General features: G+C 39.1%; 1 protein-coding gene and 1 long non-coding RNA gene across 5 annotated transcripts in view; one reads left to right on the forward strand and one right to left on the reverse strand.

Moving 5' to 3' along the window:
- Positions 1–1,375: 1,375 nt before the first annotated feature.
- STEAP4 (STEAP4 metalloreductase) overlaps positions 1,376–19,649 on the reverse strand; it is a 29,175-nt gene continuing 10,901 nt past the window's right edge. For 2 of the 4 annotated variants that reach the window (XM_064409390.1, XM_064409410.1), the window contains exons 2-5: positions 6,204–6,659; positions 4,343–4,870; positions 3,626–3,790; positions 1,376–2,652 (exon numbers count right to left, since the gene is read on the reverse strand). In XM_064409390.1, coding sequence (XP_064265460.1) covers positions 2,383–2,652; positions 3,626–3,790; positions 4,343–4,870; positions 6,204–6,659 — 1,419 coding nt within the window. In that variant the 3' untranslated portion in view covers positions 1,376–2,382. Of the gene's footprint in view, positions 2,653–3,625; positions 3,791–4,342; positions 4,871–6,203; positions 6,660–15,970; positions 16,134–19,649 lie in introns of all 4 variants that reach the window. The other 2 variants (XM_064409397.1, XM_064409402.1) reach the window with 2 other exon arrangements.
- Positions 11,224–16,745, forward strand: LOC135294306 (uncharacterized). Its single transcript, XR_010356438.1, has 3 exons — positions 11,224–11,462; positions 14,217–14,383; positions 16,350–16,745. It is a non-coding gene; the product is annotated as an uncharacterized LOC135294306 (long non-coding RNA).

The raw sequence follows: 19,649 nt of genomic DNA on the forward strand, positions 1-19,649 counted from the left end.
CTAGCAGTGTTTGTATTTCATAAAGCATAGCTTTTAAATGGGACTTGCCATGGCTGCTGGAGTTTAAACTCCAACCCACAGGCTCATCTGTGAGAGGGGAAGGGCAGGTTTTAAGTCTGTACTGGGAGAGAGGCAGAAACCTCAAGAATAAATCCTTTATAAAGTAATATCAAAACCCAATATATGTCGGTGCTTTGGAACTGTTGCTACTGGTAATAACATAAATCAGGAGTACGTGTCACTGAGACTAGAATCTACCACCAAAATGGAAAAACTAGAGGATATTCATTTAGACTGCTGCTACTTATTTTCTGCTCTTGTCTGTCCCTTTGTACTCATGCAAACACAATCTCTCTCTCTCTCTCTCTCTCTCTCTCTCTCTTGTTCTGTCTTGTTTTCATCCTCTCTATTGCTTCCATCTCTCCTCCAGGGAGCTGTAAGGAGGTGTTACAGGCATCCTCACAACAGTGTTATCACTTGGGCCTGTTGGGTTTATACCTGATTCTTTCTGCAATAAATGATTCTGTGGAAAATCATTGAAGGCAGCTTGAAGTATAGTACTACTCCATCATGGCACAGGTCAAGAAAAACTTCTGTAAAGACTTAGATCAACATATGCGTATCAGTTTAGGACGAGTATAACATATGCACCAGTGCTGGTTAGTAAGAGTACTTGGTGCCAGAATTCTTTCTAAGAAATCTGGCTCTGTCAGTTGCTGATGTTCCAGCAACTTTACCATCCTTTTGTGCATAAAGAACAGATTATGGAACAGAGGATGACATGAAGAGAGGGTGTACTGCCCAGAATTAAAAAAGACTCAATTGTTGAGAAATGTTTTCAGAACTATTGTTCAGATAGTTGTTTCTTTTGTTTTGAGTTTTTTTTTAATTTTATTTTTTAAAACTGCTTGATGATGCTAGTTTGAAAGCACAGTTAGCTATACTACGTAGCATGCTTATACTTTCATGTATGTGAGTGTTCTTTGTATGGACAGGGAGACCAGCAGAGACGTAAAAAAATAGTAAGCAATTTTCTTCCTATAAAGCCAGCACATTTTTTTTCTTTTCTTTATTCTCCAGTCCAAAGGAGACTGTTGGATCTTCTGTTTGCAATTTAACAGGAAGTCACCAACCCAGCTGGAACCTGTTTTTCCCCAACATCCTCAGCCTACTTGGACGACTAAGCAAAGATCTGCTTATGTGAGCATCCAAAAAGCAAACAAAGGTGGGGGAAGACAAGTCCAGGCAGCTGGCTGAAGACAGGATCCTATTTTAATATTTGTTCCAAGGCTTCCCAACACCTTTGTGCAACTGAGCACACCAGCAGCTGCATCTTAGTAGAACAGGTTCCCAAAAATATAACAGAGCTCAATGGTGTAAAAAAAAAAATCTTTATTGTCTTTAAAACATGTGTATTTTCATAGAATTTCTGTAATATCACATACAATGATTTTTTTTTTTAAATCAACAGTATTATCTTCATGAGATATGACTATTACATATAACTCCTCAAATAAAAGGATTTTTCTCCAGTTTATTTTCTTACAACTCACTGCTTACACCAAAAAAAAAAAATCACAAATAATTTTTTGCCTATACTTGAAAAGATGAGGCTTGTAAGCATTTCTTACATCTCTGCCATTTTGATCTCTACTCCTTCCCCTTGCCCCTGAGTATCTGGTAGAGCAGTACAAGCAAAGATTCAGCAGTCCTTGACCCACACACTTTGAACATCAGGGTTCCTGTACACAAACCAAACAAATCTTACTCAACTATCTCTAAGGCATCAACATAGCTCTCTCCTTGGATCAGATATTAATGGAGGATAAACAATGCTAGGAGGCAAAGCTCTGTTCCTTAGCTAGCATCCATCATGCATCCGTTTTGTTGGTGCTGGTGGCTTCTGGGGTTAGAAACAGGGAAATGTGTGGAAACTCATGCAGGTGTGCATATGGATCTCTGTGGATATGTGTAGCTGCACGTAGAGCTGAGTCCTGATGGGCAGGATAAGAAAGAGGAGCAAACACTGTCTAACACCAAAGGTTTCTGTGATTCTGCTCAGCTCTGGAGGAGTTCAGGACAACAGAAGAGGGACATGGAACCTACTTCTCACGTATCCTTCTTAGAATGGTGACTAAATAGGCAAGGGGAAATAAACAAAGCAAAATAGAGAGTCTGCAACTGCGTGAAAGCATGCCTGGGGTGCAGAAACTCAGTGGCCTCATTTGTATTTAAAGCTTGTCATCGGGGTGGCTTTGTTTTATACAGAGCCTGGCCAAGTTTTCACTTTTTCTCTCCCCTTCCAGATAGAGTAGGCTTAAGACTTCATTTTTATCTGCCCTCATAATATTTTTTTTTTTTTAATAATACAGTGTTGTCTAATTATACAGCAGACTTGTTGATAATGTAATTTGACTGTTCTGAGTATTTGGGATTTCTCTCCCAGCCCTGCCGAATTTGTGTGAGTGGTTTGTCTACACAAGGAAATATCAGCACAAATTTGACAACCAGTACAGCACATGGAACAATGAGAGAAAGCATATAGATGTCTGGAAGATACCACTTGTACGTTGATGGGCTCAGGAACCATTTTCCACCATAAACCAGTGTGTGTGCAGTGCACAAAATCAGTGCCAGATATCCCAGTTTGGACTAAAGGAGAAGGAAGGAAAAAAAGGGAAAGAAATGGAAGTTAAAACAGTAAATTAAACCAGAACAAATGCAAATTTAAGGACACAGTAAGATTTGTGCCAACTTGGTTACTGGTGAAATGAAACTGTTTTATATAGCATAAAGGCTCTTATTATTTTTTTAAAAATCAATTAAAATGGATATAGATTAAATAGTTTGGTTCTTTCTCCATCAATAGCCCTTATCACTTTTCCTAGCTCACACATACTGCCTAGTGGCTGTCATATTTGTGAAAAAGCAGAGAAAACGCTGACATTCAGTGGAGAGATTAAAGATTTTTTTATGCTCTAGTGCTAATCCATCCAGAAGTATCATACTGCGCAAGTTTTTGCCTTGATAAAACATTCATTGATAGTAATTTCCCCTTCTCTTTCCTCCCCTCCCCTCCAGCCCAGCTCCTGCAGAGGCACGGCAGCTTGCACCGAACTTCCTCCAAATGGAGAGCTGAGATTATAGTGTTACCAAGGGCAGCCTGTTTATAGTCACAGCAGTTTTTACATTCTGCAGAAATTGCAGATTCTCTTTAGATGCTTGGCATTGAGAAGATTTGAGTTATAAAGTAATTTTCAGATCCATTTTACTGAATTATCTTGTGAACCAAAAAAAATTAACCCAATAAAATGGCTAAATTATTTTGTCACTTAGTACAATTGTGGAATTTAATGTCAAAGTCAGTTTTCTGTTTTTTATTTCTGAGCTCACATCTTCCCAGCTTTCTCTTGTTAATGCAGTAATCCCAGTTGTACCATAAACAGCCATCAGAGCAGTTGTGAGTTTTTACAACTGTATGGCCATGTAGATGTTTTTTTCACTGTGGATAATGCACATTTGGAGATAATAATGGAGGAGAGCCATAAGTCTCTAGTATGGCCACTATTGATATAGGAAGGAGGTATTTTTTAGAATAAGGTTTTTTTAAAGATGGCCTTCTTACCTGAACAAATCGAAATTCTCGCCAGTTGACATTGTTGCTGACTGAAGGCAAGGAAGTTATTCCCAGAAGAACAAATAAAAAAAATCCTAAAATTCCCAAAGCCAAATAAGAGTCACTAAGCCAGGCATTAGTGTGGTCGAGTGGTTCTGTTTTATTGTTTAGTACCTGAAGAAAAGAAGACCAGGTGTATTTTAGTGATAGCATTTTTAGCACCAATAAGAAGAAAAAGTTTCCTTACAGGTAAGTAGGAGATAAATGTTATACATTAACTCTCTGATCATCAGAGATTTGCTTTGAATGCCTGCTCAAAAAACAGGAGAGGAATTATATTACATGTAATTGTATTTGAGGTACATATTTTACTGTTCTGTAGACCTGTTGAAGAGAGATATGTGATTCTTTGTTAAGTAAGATCAGAAGGTCATAATATATTATATTCCTGAAAGTATATGAAGAAATAGTGTTTACATTTTCCCTGATTATTTTATTAATATGTCAACTATCTAGGAGGAAGGCTGAGGCCAGAAATTCCCTCAGCTCAACATAATATCAACAAAATGTAGATATATCAATATCTAAAAGAAAGAAAAGCTAGGAATATTACTCTGTTTTAAAGAACATTGGACTGTCCACATGGATTTCTGGATCTCCAGGTCGATGGTATTATTGTAACAGGGCCAGAAGAAAGGAAGACTTAGAGTAGGGAACAAAACTTACCTGGGAGATGATTCTTTTGCCAGTTCTCCAACTTGCGAAGGCGCGCAATGGAGTAACAAGAGTGAACACAGCATGCAGGGAAGCAAATGCCAAGGCTATTAGACCAAGCTGTTTCCTGCACAGCATCCATTTGTCCAGCCAGTCTGGAAAACGGCGGTACTTGGTACCTCTGTATAACTGAATAATTGCAGCAAATATACCAGGCAGATACACCAAGGCAAGAAGGATGAGTGCCATTACAGGGCAGACCCGATTTGGAATGGTAATTGCAATAAAAAATGAAAAGTCATTCTTTTCATAAATATAAGTGTAAATTATATCAAGAGCCACACAGTACAAGAGGAAGAATGCAGTTAGGCCAAGGGACAAAAAGATGGGAAACTTCCACATTGGAAAGAGTTGCAGAGGGTAATTTTCTATTTCCTGAGCAGCCAAGAGGGATCCCTTATCTAGTGGAGTGAGACCCAGTGCACGAACAATATTCATGACCATTTGTTTAGCTTCCACATCATCTCCACAGACAAACACCTGCAGACAAAAACAAACAGAAGTTTATTTTTTTACAGGTTTTTGTGACTTTCTCTACTGCCATCTTGCCTGGATATGGACAGTAAGCATAAGCTTCCTAGACTGCTGCTTTGCTTACTTGGTTTGCTGCTGACCTTAATTAATATAGTCAAAAGTACCCTATAGGTACTTTTGGCAAATAAGTCAAAGAACTTTGAATATAATTCTTTACTTTAGGGAGGAAGATTGTTTCAAGTGGCAAAATTTTATATTTGGAAAGAATAATGTATAACAGGCTTAGTATAGGTCTTTGAGTGGAAGACTTGACACACTTTTCTGAAGATCTGCAAGTAGTTTGTAAGCACAAGATTTTATAGGACTAAATTGAAGCAAAATTTTCAATAGCTGTAAGTAAGAGCAAAATTTTACAGTTGCTGCTATAGTGGTCCATAAATACTCCAAGGAAGTGAGGATAGAGATCTTTAAAACACGATTTGCCTGTCACAAAAGTAAATATTAGTTCTTTCCGGGTCTAGTAAAATAGTGAAGAAATCATCTTTTCTGTGATACATAAGATAATATAGTGCTTTTGGAACTGGGAGAAAGGGGGAAATTTCTGCTTTTGTTCAGATGGTGAAGGTTTATAGAACCTAGGCTTGGAAGCCCTTGGGTGTTTAGCCAAAACCATTTATCTGGCAGCAGAGAACAAAGTTAGCAATGGTTTGAGAAGCTGGATGATTTCATGTTGTACAAGAGCACTATCCTTTCAAGTGACAGAAAACAGGGCCATTATAAATGATTTATCTGCTTCCTATGACCACCTCTGTGCATGCTGGCCTGTGGTTGAGGAGGTGGTTAAAACAGTTTGCACACACTGATGCTGTGTTAAACTTAGGTGACGATAATTTAAAAAACTTTATTTATTTATTCACCTTTCAGCATACTTCTTTTGCCAGTACTCATTGCCCTATCACATCCCTTGTCTCCCTTGTTTTGCTTTCTTAATTTTACTCTTGCTGTGAAAATTCCTCCTCCTCATTTCTGTTTAACTTTACTCTTCTGATGACCAACTGATGTAACACTCCTGATTTGTTGTAGCTCTGCTATCTTTCTTCTCTTACTTCTCTAGTGTCTCTAAACATCTTTCTGAGTTCAGAGGCAAGCTCTTATATTCACTGTTATGCCATATTAAAAATCCAAAGTAAATTTTAGCTCACATTTAGTTTGAAATGGAAGATTATATTGAAAACACCATCTCAACTCTGCCTAATTCCGCTGTCCCGGGTGTGTTTTGTGTGGCTGAGAAGAAGCCATGTGATGTGTAGCTGTGGAAGTCCCCGTTGCTCAGCCTTACCTGCCGGCTTGCATCCAGCGTGCCCGACTGCAAGGCCCAGGCTGACACGGTGTTGAAGGCTTTCACAACCTTACTGCCGGGCAGCAGCTGAGCCAGGTACTCCGCGTTTGATTCAGGATACTGGTTTAGCTTCAAGTTGTTGCTTATGTCCACCAAGACTTTTCCACGGAGAACCTCTGCCAGTGGTGTGAGGAAGTTGTAATGCTGCCTCTGGATTGCTATAATGATGATGGCAGCTTTTTGTGCTGCCTCTGCGTGGCCCAACACCTCTGCATCCTTGGGAATCAGGTTGGATATCTGGGTGCTTCGGCTTCCATACACCACTGGGTAGCCAGACTGGATCATCTTATGCCCCAGAGCTCGTCCAAAATCTCCAGTTCCAAATATGCACACTGTCTCTCTTTTGTTAGAAGTATGAGGAGCCAAAGCCATCGTGTTGGAAGAATTTTTATTCATCTGTTAAAAAAACCAAGTAATTGAAACAAACTAAGCAAAACATTAATCTCTTGGAAATAAAAGGTTTGTATTCACTCTGGATGTACAAAATAGACACCTTAACCTCTTCTAGTCCTTTAATATGAATCCTGCACCCTCTTTTGAATACACACTCTCAGAAGATTTATGTACAGTTTTTAAAATACCATTCTGAGCATTCAGTCCTCCATGTCTTATAGCACTCTCTTTTCCATCCATTTTATAGATTTTAACATCCAGCTGAATTGTTTCAGTTTTCCTCTCTCAAAGAGAAAATAGGAGGAAAAGACACAGGAGCTCAGAGAGCAAGTGTAGCATACTTTTCAGAGTAATTGCTGCTTATTTATGCTATAGGAAAACATCGAGGAGGAGTCTGTTTCTAATCAGATTAGAACCTGGAAGGTATTTTTCAAAATACTTTATGAAGGGTTATTATAAAATGTAGCTATTAACCTATCTGTTGTTCTCAGTATTTCCTTCATGCAAATAGTCAGTGCCAGTTTGTTTTATTATTGTTCTTCAATTTCCTGAAGAATGTTCCATGAAGCATTTGGACAGTGGACTTGAAAATTTCATGTTGAAAATAGATTTTTGATATTTATATTTTACTCATAGTGAAATTCTCTTTGAGGTTTTATATCTCTTCCTTTATCACTGTACCTGGCAACTTCAAAGTCTTTAATGTATTATCCATGCAATGGCAGTGTGTTCGCTCTGTACTTGCAGAGTGAGACCCATGATACAAATACAGAATCAGAAAGGTTTGTTCCATAGGTCTTGCAGTAGGTCCACACGCTGTTCTCTCTTAGCAAAAGGTGGAATCAGAGCAGAACACCTAAGACATCCAACAGGAGACCCTGGTCTCAGGGTCTGTCAATCAGACAGACTCATCTGACCTGTCTCTTGGACTGTCCATCAATTTGGTACTTAAGAGCAGCAATTTAATTTGCAGGGGCCCCAATTCAAATCTTAAACTGCCTCATAACTAACTGTCCTAATTAGAGCTGTGGGAACAACAGGTTTTACAATTCGTGGGTGAAATTGTAAAGAAAAGAAATGCATGAAATGAAAACAACTTCTTTGCTCCTGTTGTTTATGACCCTTTGCTTACATTCTTCTGTGAAGCACCATTCAGAATGCTGCAATTTATACATACTGCCTTTTAAAACACCGAGATGATGTTTTCCACTTTCTTTTGTATTTTCCTCTAGCCAGAACAGTTTTTGCTTTTAAAAAATCTGACATGAGTGTAAATTATTTGACCCAAACCTTGCATTTGTTTCGTGAATGAAAAAAATCAAGTCTCAGTTTCCCCCTACCTGCCATGACTTAGGGATAAAAGCTGTGAGTCAAGGATGCTGTGGCCTATGCTGTAGGGTGCAAGCTTTGCTAGCAAAATAGACACATAAATTCTTATTCTGAGAATCATATGTGAAGATTTTTTTTCTTGGGCTACTTCTATATGTAGCTATGTAGCCCTCAGCCGGCCTCAGTGCTGGCCCAGCTGCACTCTTGCACTGAGCTGGGGGAGCCCTGGTTTAGAGAGGTGCCAAGGCAGCTGCTTCTGGTCATTGGGGAAGGTGAGGATTCAGGCAGAGAAGGGCTGAGGACTGTGTGCTGGAGGATCTGTGTGGCTCAGACAGGTCCCATGGGAGGCTTTGCAGTGCAGCAGGGGGTTAACCCTGGCTCTGTGCAGCTGGACTCCATGTACTTTGACAAGTAGTACACTGAGCATGCAAATAGATCCTCAAAGGGATCCATCTGAATGTGTCTTGCATATTTGTGTGCCCTGACACATGCTTAAAGTCACAAGGTCCTTTGACATATTTGAAAATCATTCTCTGAGGGTTTTATTAATGTCCCACGAGGCTCTAAAGTGACTAAAGCTATGAAATTCCTTTCTGTAGTCTGTATTTCAAAAAGAACAGAAGGGTTGTTTATGTAATATAAAGAAATGGTCCAACTCAGTACCTAACAAGACTCAACTCTCTGTCTTTAATTTTAGTTTTTAACGAAGTAGTCTCCTATCTAAAATAAAAAGTAAAACTTCTTTGTAACATGCAATCATCCATTTGAAAGCATCTGTATTTGTCTTCAAGAAATCTCAAGTTTTTGCTGAGTGAACTATTCAATTCATTCTCCTCTCCAAACTAAGGAGGGAAAAAACCAAAACTCAGACAAATGATATCAAGTATTGTATTTGGTAGATCAGTGGAATTATGTTTTGTTTGAGCTTATAAACATATTTAAGATAGAAATGGATCCACTAGCGAGAAATAAGTCTATAAAGTACTTCCATTGTTCACTTATGCTGAGCACCTCGTTTACTAGTGAACACTGAACTTGTTTTGCCAGAGAAGAAAAAAAGAGGGAAATGAAAAGAAAAAAATAATGGAAGAAATGTTTGTTTGGTTTTTTTTTCCAAAATATGGTTTCTTGAAGTGCTATCTAAGACGTAAAGGGAGTGTAAAAGGCATAGAAAGCTGAAGAGAGCTAAGGTTTTCTTTAGTACTTGTGGTCTAATAATAGCCTAATACCATTTTTTAACAAGAGAGACAATTTGCTTGAATAAATTGAGCAGAATTCACCTTTTCTTTGTAAGAGAAAATAAGGATGTCCGTAGCTGTTATAAAAGCATAAATTATATATTAGAAATAAACTATTCACCAATGAATTTTTTAACAAATTGATTATATTGTAAAACTGATAGTGCATCTGTTACTTCTGAAAATCACATGTAAGACAAATCAAGTTGACTTTTAAATTCCAGGTCTTCTGCATGCCTTCTTCTAAAAAATATAGAAATTAAGTTAATTTTCTCCATAGAAAATTCTTCTTTTTCTTGCTTTTGACATGTCTTTGTGTCAGCTGGCTCTAACTGAACCAAAATAAGGTTGTAGGCTTGGCAGTGAATGTCTGGAGGTTAATTCAGGCAGTAGGATATGAGCATATAGAGAGTGTATAGGCACATCCTGGCACTGCTGCCTGTGTTTGAAGAAAATGCAGCATCTCATTTAAAACCACCAGCAACTGTGTGGTTTTGAAGCCAAAAGAAGGAAATCGGACTCCCAGATTCATGATAGCAGTAGCTGGAGTCTAAGAAGACAGTAATTTCCTATAGAACGAGGTGTTTTACTGTGTGTATCAGCGTGACAGATGGGAAGCAGAAATATATCACGAGGGACACAAGGGTTTTTTGGTAACTGGCAGCTCAGCCCAAAGGCTGACACTGGGCTGTCACTCAGCAGCTGGTGCCAGTGGAGCTCTGCTCCATGCCCATGGGTTATGCTGGGTGCTTTCAAAGCACCAGAGGAAAGCAGAAATACCAACAAAGGAACATGCAGTAATCATTATCTGTTCTTTTACATATGCAGCTGTATATTATCTGAGAAAAAGCCATAGAGATTTGTATGCATACATAATATTTTTCCTTATATCCATCCTCATAACATTAGAGCACTAGTAATGCCTTTTGTTATTTGAAAGATAATCTGTGTAAACTTCTGCAATGATTAGCTCTGTCCTTTCTCCTCTGCATTATTGTTGTATTCTTCTACACTGAGTTATCCTATTTTAAGGAAAATGGTGGTAATCTCTGAGTTTTCTACATCAGTAAAGATAAAAGGAGATGCTGAAAAAAAAAAGAAGTCACCTGCAACACTGTCATTTTTCCCCATTGCATAAACACTAGGGGGAAGTGAACAGTGGGGAAGGGGAAAGTACAATGTCTAGTTAAGCAGTTATATTCAAATACTTGATTATGTAGGAAATTGAATTAAGTCAGGCAGATTGCTTTGCACATGGGTAAAAGGAGGGATATCCTAGTAGACGCAATACCACAGATGAAGTACAACGCCAGAAGTGGAAAAATAGAGATGGGATGGATAATGGAATATCAGAAAGATGTAACATGAAATGCATATGGAAGATCAGTGGAATGATTCAAAAGTTAGAAAGACAAGATGCAATGAGCAGGAAATAGTAATTTTATGATTTTAATTCAAAAAAGGAACAAAAAATTGCTCTGGTTGTAGTATTAAGAGGTCCTCCCTACAGCAGGGTGAACTGCATTTAAACCAAGTCTGATAAATACTTGTCTCACCTGTTTGTGAAACCTTCCTGTGTTGTGGATGCTGAAGCTCCTTGCTTACTGCTTTCTCAGCCATTTTATTAGGCAAATTTTTGTATGAGCAATCTGTATTGCCTCCCCCACTGCAGACACAGCAGTCAAAGGTGTCAGTTTATCCCCCTTCTCTTTGCAGCAGCCTTTGTCGGACATGAAAGCTGTTACTCTTTCACCCTTTTCTTCTAGAAATAAAACAGTCCCACATCTTTCTTGCAACTTGTGTTTCTGTGAGTAGTGATCTTTCTCATGGCTTTCTTCTGATGTTTCTAGGCTAAACTGCTCCAACTGTTAATTAAAAGTGTGGTGCTGACTGCAGTACTCTCATAGAGATCTTACCAGACAGAAAAGGATTGCTTTAGTTGCCTTACAGTCCATATGTAATCCTGCTGTCACATTTGTCTCATTCACAGCCCAGCTGATTCAATAGTCAGTCAGCTTGTGATGCATGAAGGTGATGAGTGCTTTAACAAGGAGTGTGTGGCAACAGGGCCCAAGGCGTGGAGTGCAACACCTGGTGCTGAGCTCAAGATTTGCACACCATGCGCGTGTCAGATTTCCACCTTGGATTAACTTTAGTTGAGCACTGCAGTCTGCATGCCCACTAGTAGCTGAATGCATTTGGGTCCACCTAAAACATCTCTTCTGGCTCACCTTTTGTGGTAAGGAATCTAGTTTCCTGTGTTCCAAGATAACCCTGTAGTCTAAAGCAAAGCTTGAAAGTGATGACCTGCTTCTACATCTGAGCAGAACTGAAATACCAATGCAAATGCATCCTCTTACACCCAGTCCTTTAATTCTCCCACGCCTCTTGCTCCATCCTTGATTTCTGTAGTGTTTTCAGAGCTGTATTTTGCACTTGTCCCTGTTGAATAGTACCATATTTTTTCAAACTGTAGCTTCAATTTGTCAAGATCATTCTGATTTCCAGGCTGTCCTCTAACTTGCTTGCAGTCCTTTTCAACTTTGTCAGATTGTCAGCTTTAATGAGTAGAATGTCTATTCTGGCATCGATGCCATTTAATGAAAGGAATAGGAGTTTTGCCAGGAGAACCCCCTTGTATATCTGCAGTAAATGCAGTCTTCTATTTTGACAATGGTTAACTGAAAGACTGAAAAGTGTTTCTTTTGCTAGTTCCACAGAACCCTACCTTGTATTAGTTTAATCTAAACTACATTCTTTTAGTTTGCTTTTGCCATTTTTTCCTAACATTTACCATACTGAAAAATTTGCTCGTGTCAAGTTGTATCACTTCTGTGATTCACAAGGCCTGTTACCCTTTATAAGAAATAATGGGGTTGGTTTGGAATATCTTGTTCTTGATTAATCCATGTGCCTGTCATCTGTTTCTTTCTTATTTTCTATGTGTTTCCTCTATTTGTTTGAGAATTGTATTTAAACGGATTATTTAAAAGGGCCATAATTCTGCACCTCGTCTTTTGTTGTGCATTTAAAAATAGCTGTTATTACCTTTCCAGTCTTTCAAAACTTTACCTCTTCCACACAATTCTTAAAGACAGTATTTAAAACCATGGAAATGCTTCAGTTATCACCTAAGTGGTGTGAGATGAATTCCATCAGTCTCGCTGATCTCAGGTCATTTAACTCACATAAGCATGGCCTAATCTCATTTTTCTGTCATTTAGCAAGTATTTCCAGCTCTTCACTCCTGATGTAAACCCTTCTGTCATGGTTGACCCTTCCAGTGAACAAAAGCAAAATAGCCATTACAGATCTGCCTTTCTTGGAGTCATTAGTCAATAGTTTCTCTCAGCTGAGTGTGGATCAATTCTCTCCTTGATTTTTCTTTAACAGTTTATGTTTTTAAAAGAAACTTTTTGTTATTCTATATGTACCTTACTAATTATATTTCTTTTTGTGCCGTGGCTTTTCAAATCATACCAACATATTGGCACAATTCTGTGCTTGTCCATAGCTTTTGGTTTGTGTGTTGTTTGAATTTGAAGTTTTGAAGAACTGACAGCTCCAGCCACATGGCTCTCTCATAGCAGTCCCTGCTCTGCATTGCAGTCTTTATGTCTGCTTTTAACAGAGTTTCTTTAAGCAGTTAGTCTCCTGACCTAATTTTCTTCTCAAATTGTACTTCCCATGTAACATCACATTCCCACCTTCAGGATCTAGCTTGTTATTCTGCTCGGGGAAAAAATCCATTTTTGAGCACTTGATGTTTCTTGGTTGCCTGTGGTGGCTCCAAGCTGTGACAGAACCTCTGTATTTCCCCCTCTTTTTCCCACAATCTTTTACTGGGATTATATTCTTTTATCTCTTGATTCAGGGAAAAGCTTAGAAGACAAAGCAGGATATAAGGACTATGAGAACAGAAAAGGCCAAAGAAATTTGACCTGTTGCCATGTAAAAGAAAGGTTTATAAGTAGGTTATGGTAGGCCATGGTGTTGTCTACTGTAGGAACTAGTGCCAGAATTTACAGCACTGGTCTATTTATGTTTCTCTCTTTTTTTTTTCTTTTTAAACTCATTGTAAGAATCTTAATCCCAAAAATGGACATAAGGATTATACACACAACAAATATGTGATTTTAACTGTAAAAATGATGGTTAAAAGGCCTTGTTTTTATGTAAACGAATTATTTTTACTGCTATTTCCACGTAAATAACAAGGATTCTGTTACTCTGTGCAAGTAATAAAGAGTGTTGGGGATGGAATGGCCTTTCAGGAGCAGCTTGTCATTGCCTAGTACAGCATTCTGGAGGCAAATAAAAGTTCTGACTTAATACATCTTGCTCATAATGTAGCATGCTGAGGATAGATTCATATGTGTGAATTCATATATTCTGGGGTTATGCAGAAGTCATGAAAACAGTATTGATTGCATATTCCAGTGATTCTTTGTAGTAGAATTTGGATATGAAATCTGTCTTCTAGGCCCACCTCTCCAGAAAAACCTTGGTTTTTATGTTTAAAAAGGGTTATTCTATAATGATGGAGAGACACTTGGATGGACAGTTGGGAGCTTATTAAGTTGAGTCCATTGCACAGATGAACTCTAATAGTACCTTGCTGCATGGAGAAGTTAATTCTTCTCTTGGTTTCACTGACCTGCGATGTTTAACTCTGCTTGTACAGCAGTGAACCTGGGGCATCTGGGACAAGCAGTTTGGGTTCAGACTGTGACCTCATTTTAAGTTACCAAGATGGCTTCTTACATTACAGCATAACAACACTGCTCTTTTAATACGGATGATTAATTGTTTTCTGCGGGTTGTTTTTGTTTGTTTGTTTTTTTTTTGGTTTTTTTTTCTTTTTCCTTCTGTATCTCTTGTTTCCATTACAGCAAAGATCAGCTGAGCTTTCTCACACAACATCCACATGGATAAGCCCTCAAGCTTCTGCTACAGGCTTTTTTCAGTCAAAGTTCTGTATCTCTCTACTCAGGAAACACCTGGAAGCATGCAGCTCCTAACATGGATTCAGGAACTTGCTTATGTGGTTTGAACCACTCAGGCAGGGCTGAGCACATGACAGCTCATTTCAATAACAGAGGTTCAGAGTATTCTCTTCCAAAACATTTTGAGAAGAGCTTCCCACCACCACTACAGAGGGTAAGCCCTGAACTCTGTTGGATCTGATGTGATTATTCATTTCAATTTTGCTAGGCTACTGTGAGCTAATCTCGAGTTGGCATTTAATGTTGAAATGGTGAAAATAAACCCTTGTCTGATGTCCTTCCTCATGCCTCTTTGAACAGACCAAGCAGGTTCAGCCAGGTTTGCTCTCCCAATGCCTCTGTGTAACCCTAATCCCTCCCTATCTGATAAACATACATCCTTCCCAATGGTGGTTGAGCACTCCTGGTAACCATGGTGCTTTGACACCATCCCAATGGCATGTTCTTATGTTGGTGGCAATAAAGAACACTGCTTATGACCAAAGGTGCTGAAGGCAGTGGACATGGCCAGGATTATTTTAAAAAAATTACTTTATTTACTTAATATCAGGATTTTGTTTCTCATTGTTTCCTTTAAATTTTATGTACCCGTAGGTGGGCATGGTGAACTTGAACCAAATAAGTAAATGGGTGCATATGTTTATTTGGATTTATACTTTTTTCTCTGATAATTCTTAGTTTCCCATACTGTCAAGTTCTTCAAAGTTCAACTTTCTTTCTCAAATAGAGGTAATTCTCATAATTATCTTAAATGTTTATTGCATGTACTGGCAAGCATAATTCATCCCCAGCTGCAGGGTTCTTTTTCTAAATAAGACTCCTGCTTTGTCTTGTAAGGTGCATATTAGACAAAAATGCCCTAATACAGTAAAATTATACATAGTGGTCCATTAAATATCTTTGGAATACTTTATGAAGTATTTCACACATGCTTAATATCCAGTAATTCTGTTGTAATATGGAAAACAGGTGAAATGAGATTTAGAAATTCTCCTCAGAAAGACAGGTGCACTACTCTGAGGTAATCCCATTTACTTAAAATTTCATTTTACTATTCCCAAAGACAGATAAAAAAGACACTCTATAAAAAATACTGTTTCTTACAAGACGACATCTGTGGAACCAAATCTGCCCTAAAATACAAATTGCATTTTCTGTTTCTTGATACACCTAAAACTAAAAGGTATGTGGCTAAACTACTGTCCCATGATTAATCCAGTACTTAAACCCATCAAGAAAAAAGCAGAATAGCTCCAACAAACCTATTACAACAAATTATGCATGAATTTTCTTTTAAGCAGATGAATATCTGCTGTTCTTCTCAGCAGAAAATCCTGGGCTCCAAGTTATGACAAAGATGATAAAAAATATTTTTTTGAGACAATAAATCCTCCTATGGAGGACATTGCATTTCCCACATCTTCACTTTTTATCAGGAGTACACTAAAACTGTCTGGAGGCTCTTCAGACAGATGAAATGTAGTCCTAAATAGATGTGCTTAATGTTGTCTAAATCATAGCAAAATACTGAGAGGGCTGGAAATCTCACTACCTCCAGCTGCTCCCATAAACACGTAAATACACAGCTATAACTTGAGTAATTTCCTCAGTCTCTTCAGGGCTGTTGTTTTATTTTGAGGCTTGCAGGTATTAAGCTTTAATCCAGCCTATTCAACTGCAAGAAGAATTAAAATATTTCTTAAAACACGTGAAAGTGATCAAGTGTGAGGGAGAGAGAGACCTGCCTGCAGTGCAGGGGCACTGTGTTTATCCCAGCTGGCCCAGAGGATGTTCTGAGGTCTTGAAAGCCGTGCTTGAAGATCCACCAGGCATGGAGAGGCACCTCTTGGATTCCTGCTGAGGTGTTCCCTCACTGTGAAGTGATTTTCTTGAGCATCTTCAATCTGCCATTTAGAGACAGTAACAAGTAGCTGTGTCTCACAGAGAAATAACACTAGAAATTATGAAGCCTGCTTCCTAGGGGTTTGTGTTTCTGGGCTGATTACAGGCACTGATTGAAACTGTTTCTAATCACAGGAGATGACTCCTGTAACATTTCTTCTAGTGGATTTTAGGTATTTCAAATGTGTATAGTCACATTATCATCTTTCATTTTTCAGGACTCATCTCTGGGGTCTTCAGCTGCCCTCTTTCATGCAACATGAGAAGAAGTGAGGACCCTGCCCTTCTGGTATATTTGCTTGAAATCATCAGTAATAAATGACTGAGGAACACACATAAATGTGAGATGCTCACATACCTCTGCATGAGTGAGAGGATTTCTCACTTCCTACAGAAGTCAAGCTAAAGTAATGGACACCCCAAAAATTTGTGAAGTACACACACCCAAATGCATGTCTTTGCCACCAAAAGAGAGGGAGGAGAGTTTTCAATCAACATCATTGTGGTCTCTTGACAGTAATGGAGAATGAGGAGAGGATATTATTTGGGAGGCTTTTACTGACAGTGAAACCAGTGAAATGAGTGCCTTGCAGTGAAACTGGAATTAGCTGAAATTAAACCAGCAACCTACCAAAACCAGACCTTCCAAACACTAAAAATGTATTCATGCCACATATTTATTATGAGCTCTAGGAGATCATGAAAAGCCTGACTCTTTTCCCATTTACACAAATGAATTCTTGATTTGCAGTTCTTTTGCTTGTGGACTGGGTTGCACAAGTGGGGAAATGAAGCCCAGTTGTTCTGTTTCACCTTTCACAAAAGAAAGGGCAAGGTGGCTGCAGTGGTGCAGTGACAATGCTCTTGGCTGTCTTACACTCCTAGAAATCTGAGAAGTGACAATATGATGAAAGATTTAAGGAACAGAGCATATGAATATGAAATTTTCTTGCCAAAACAAATAATTGTGGATTGCAACATTTAGGGAATGGGGCCAAGCAGATTTTACAGAAAGTTCATTAATCTAGGTTTAAACACATATTATTGGACAATCCAAGACAGTGGATAACTTCATCAGTTCCCTTACTCACTTGATGTCAAGTGTACTAATTGTATTTACTTGCTCCTTTTGGTTTCCTTTCTTTATTTTATGTGGACTTTAACAATTTCCTCTCTCATTTCACCAAATCTGAGTGGCAGCTGCAGAGACATGCCTGCCTCCAGGACAAAATGAACACTGATATTTTCAAAAGAAATTATTCCTCAAAAAAAAAACCCCAAAACACACCAACCCAAAATACCCCAAAAACAAAAGGAGAAAAAAAAGAGAGTGAGATAGATATTATAATATGCTGTTGCACTTTTCAACAAGGAAAAATTCTTATCAGGCAATCTTTTAAATACTTCTCAAGATGGAAGAAGTCCCTCTTCTTACTGAGCCACTGAGTTTAAAAATCTTTAAGCAATAACCTTAAGTTACAGGCTTTGAAAATTAATTGCTGAGAAGCCTGAGTTTAGAAACATGCTTTTAAAATAGGAAAAAAACCTCCAGCAACAGAATTAATAACAAATTAACAGAGCTATTCAGGGCAGCATCCTATGCTGAGAAAAGGAAAGATCTAGAGTTTGTGGGGTTCTTTTTGGATTTTTTTTTTTGGACCAAACCTCCTTTGAGTTCAGTCCAGGTTTTGCAGATTCCTGAGCTGCTGCTGGTGATTCCTGCCTGGCAAGCAGGGATGGGTGTGCACAGCAGTGAGTCATTAGCTTCTCTCCAACCCAGATGTTGGTACAAATGACATCTGCCAGAGTACTGCCTTGGGGCACTGCTCTTGGGGCACAGCACTGCCACCAACTTGTTTACAGGGCAGCCAGAGTTATCCTGTGCCACTGCAAGAGGGACAAGAACACTTACAAAACATCTCTTACAAATCCCTGCTGCCTGTGCCCTCTTACACAGGGGCTGTGGCCTTCAGAGAGAACTCACCCTGATTTCTGTCTTCTGCTTGCTCCTGGCTCTCAGCCAGGGTCTGGTACCTACCCCCATTTCCTACCCCTGTGAAAAATGTGGGTGCAAGACAGAAATCACTCTTGGTTCTAAATGTCGAGAACATGCAATAAACAAACAAAAAAAAGGAATGAAGGAAAAAGTGGGTATTTGGAAAAGAGACAAATGAAAAGCTTTTTACTAAACTTAGCTGAAGAGCAAAGAAGAGGGTGCCAGGAGGTAGGAAACAAAGTGTCATGCTGCTTCTGTAATTGCCTAATTGGACAAAATAATTCCCTCCTGCAGGGTGACCCTCTCTTGATATCCAGCAAGGAAATGCAATACAAAATAAGGAACTGAGTTTTCTGAATAAACCCATTGTCTTTATTGAATTACCATTTTATGCTATTATGATTATTGCATAATTATCCACTTTTTGTGAGTACTCATGTCTTTTTACATATTTCCTTCTCTCACAGCCATCATAGCATGGGACCACCCCAGAGAAATCATTTGTCAAACTAGCTTCTGCTTTAATGATGCCAGAAAGTGTTTTGCTCTTTGGCAATCAACTTCTCCACTTAATTTCTTAGCTCTCAAGGCTTGTTTATCTAGAGGCCGCCAGAAACTTGCTCACATAGTTGGCATCACTAAAGGTGGCAGGCAGCAGTAAAACACTTTGATCCCAGTTCTCAGGTGCTGTAACTTGTCTGAATTGGATGGCTGAGCCTTTTCACCATTGATCAAGCAGTTTGTAGCAGATTATTATAATTGAGCACCTTTGAAGTGCCAAGTGATATGAAGTTCTGGAGCAGTTCATGTTTCAGAACTCAAATCAAATGTATTAATATTCCAATTTTTTAGGGATATCGTGCTGTTTATGGAGGTGTTTTTTTTTGCACATTCTTATTTGTCCTGGTGAAGCTGCTCCACTTGGGAAAAACACATGTAGGGAAATCATCCATAGCTAAGAACCTGTCCTCACTCCTGATTTAATCTTAACCTCATGTTTTCCAAAGACAGGCAAGGTAACTGCATGTCCCAGTGGAAGGTTAGACCTAGCCTTGCTGCTGAGCCAGGCTGATCTCTGTTGCTCTGCCAGTGCAACAAAAAAGGCAGCCCAGCCGAGCATTGGAAGAGCAGTCCCAGGCCAGGCAGCCTGAGCCTGTCCCCAGCATAGTGCCACCACCAAAGTTTGGGCATTTCTCTGGTACCCTGCCGGCAGAGACAGCACTCAACAGTCCAGTAAAGTAAACACAATAGCTGAGAGTCTATAAAATGTGTGTGAAAAGTCACACCTTTGCAGTGGTGTGTCCAGGGCTGCACTCAGTAGTCACTATGAAGTTGGGAGGAAGCTCTGTCAGCCCTCTAATGGATGCTTTTGCTGGCAGCTATTCCCTGTATCCAACAAGCACGAGTATAACCAGTGCTTACCCGAGCTGCCACCCAGTACGGTCCCAGAACCCTGCCCAAACCTCCTCAGCTGGGAGGACAGAGCTGTTGGGAGCTCAGGAAGGGCTCACCAGGACATTTG

The sequence above is a fragment of the Passer domesticus genome, chromosome 1, assembly GCF_036417665.1.
Source record: "Passer domesticus isolate bPasDom1 chromosome 1, bPasDom1.hap1, whole genome shotgun sequence".
Taxonomy (NCBI): Eukaryota; Metazoa; Chordata; class Aves; order Passeriformes; family Passeridae; genus Passer; species Passer domesticus.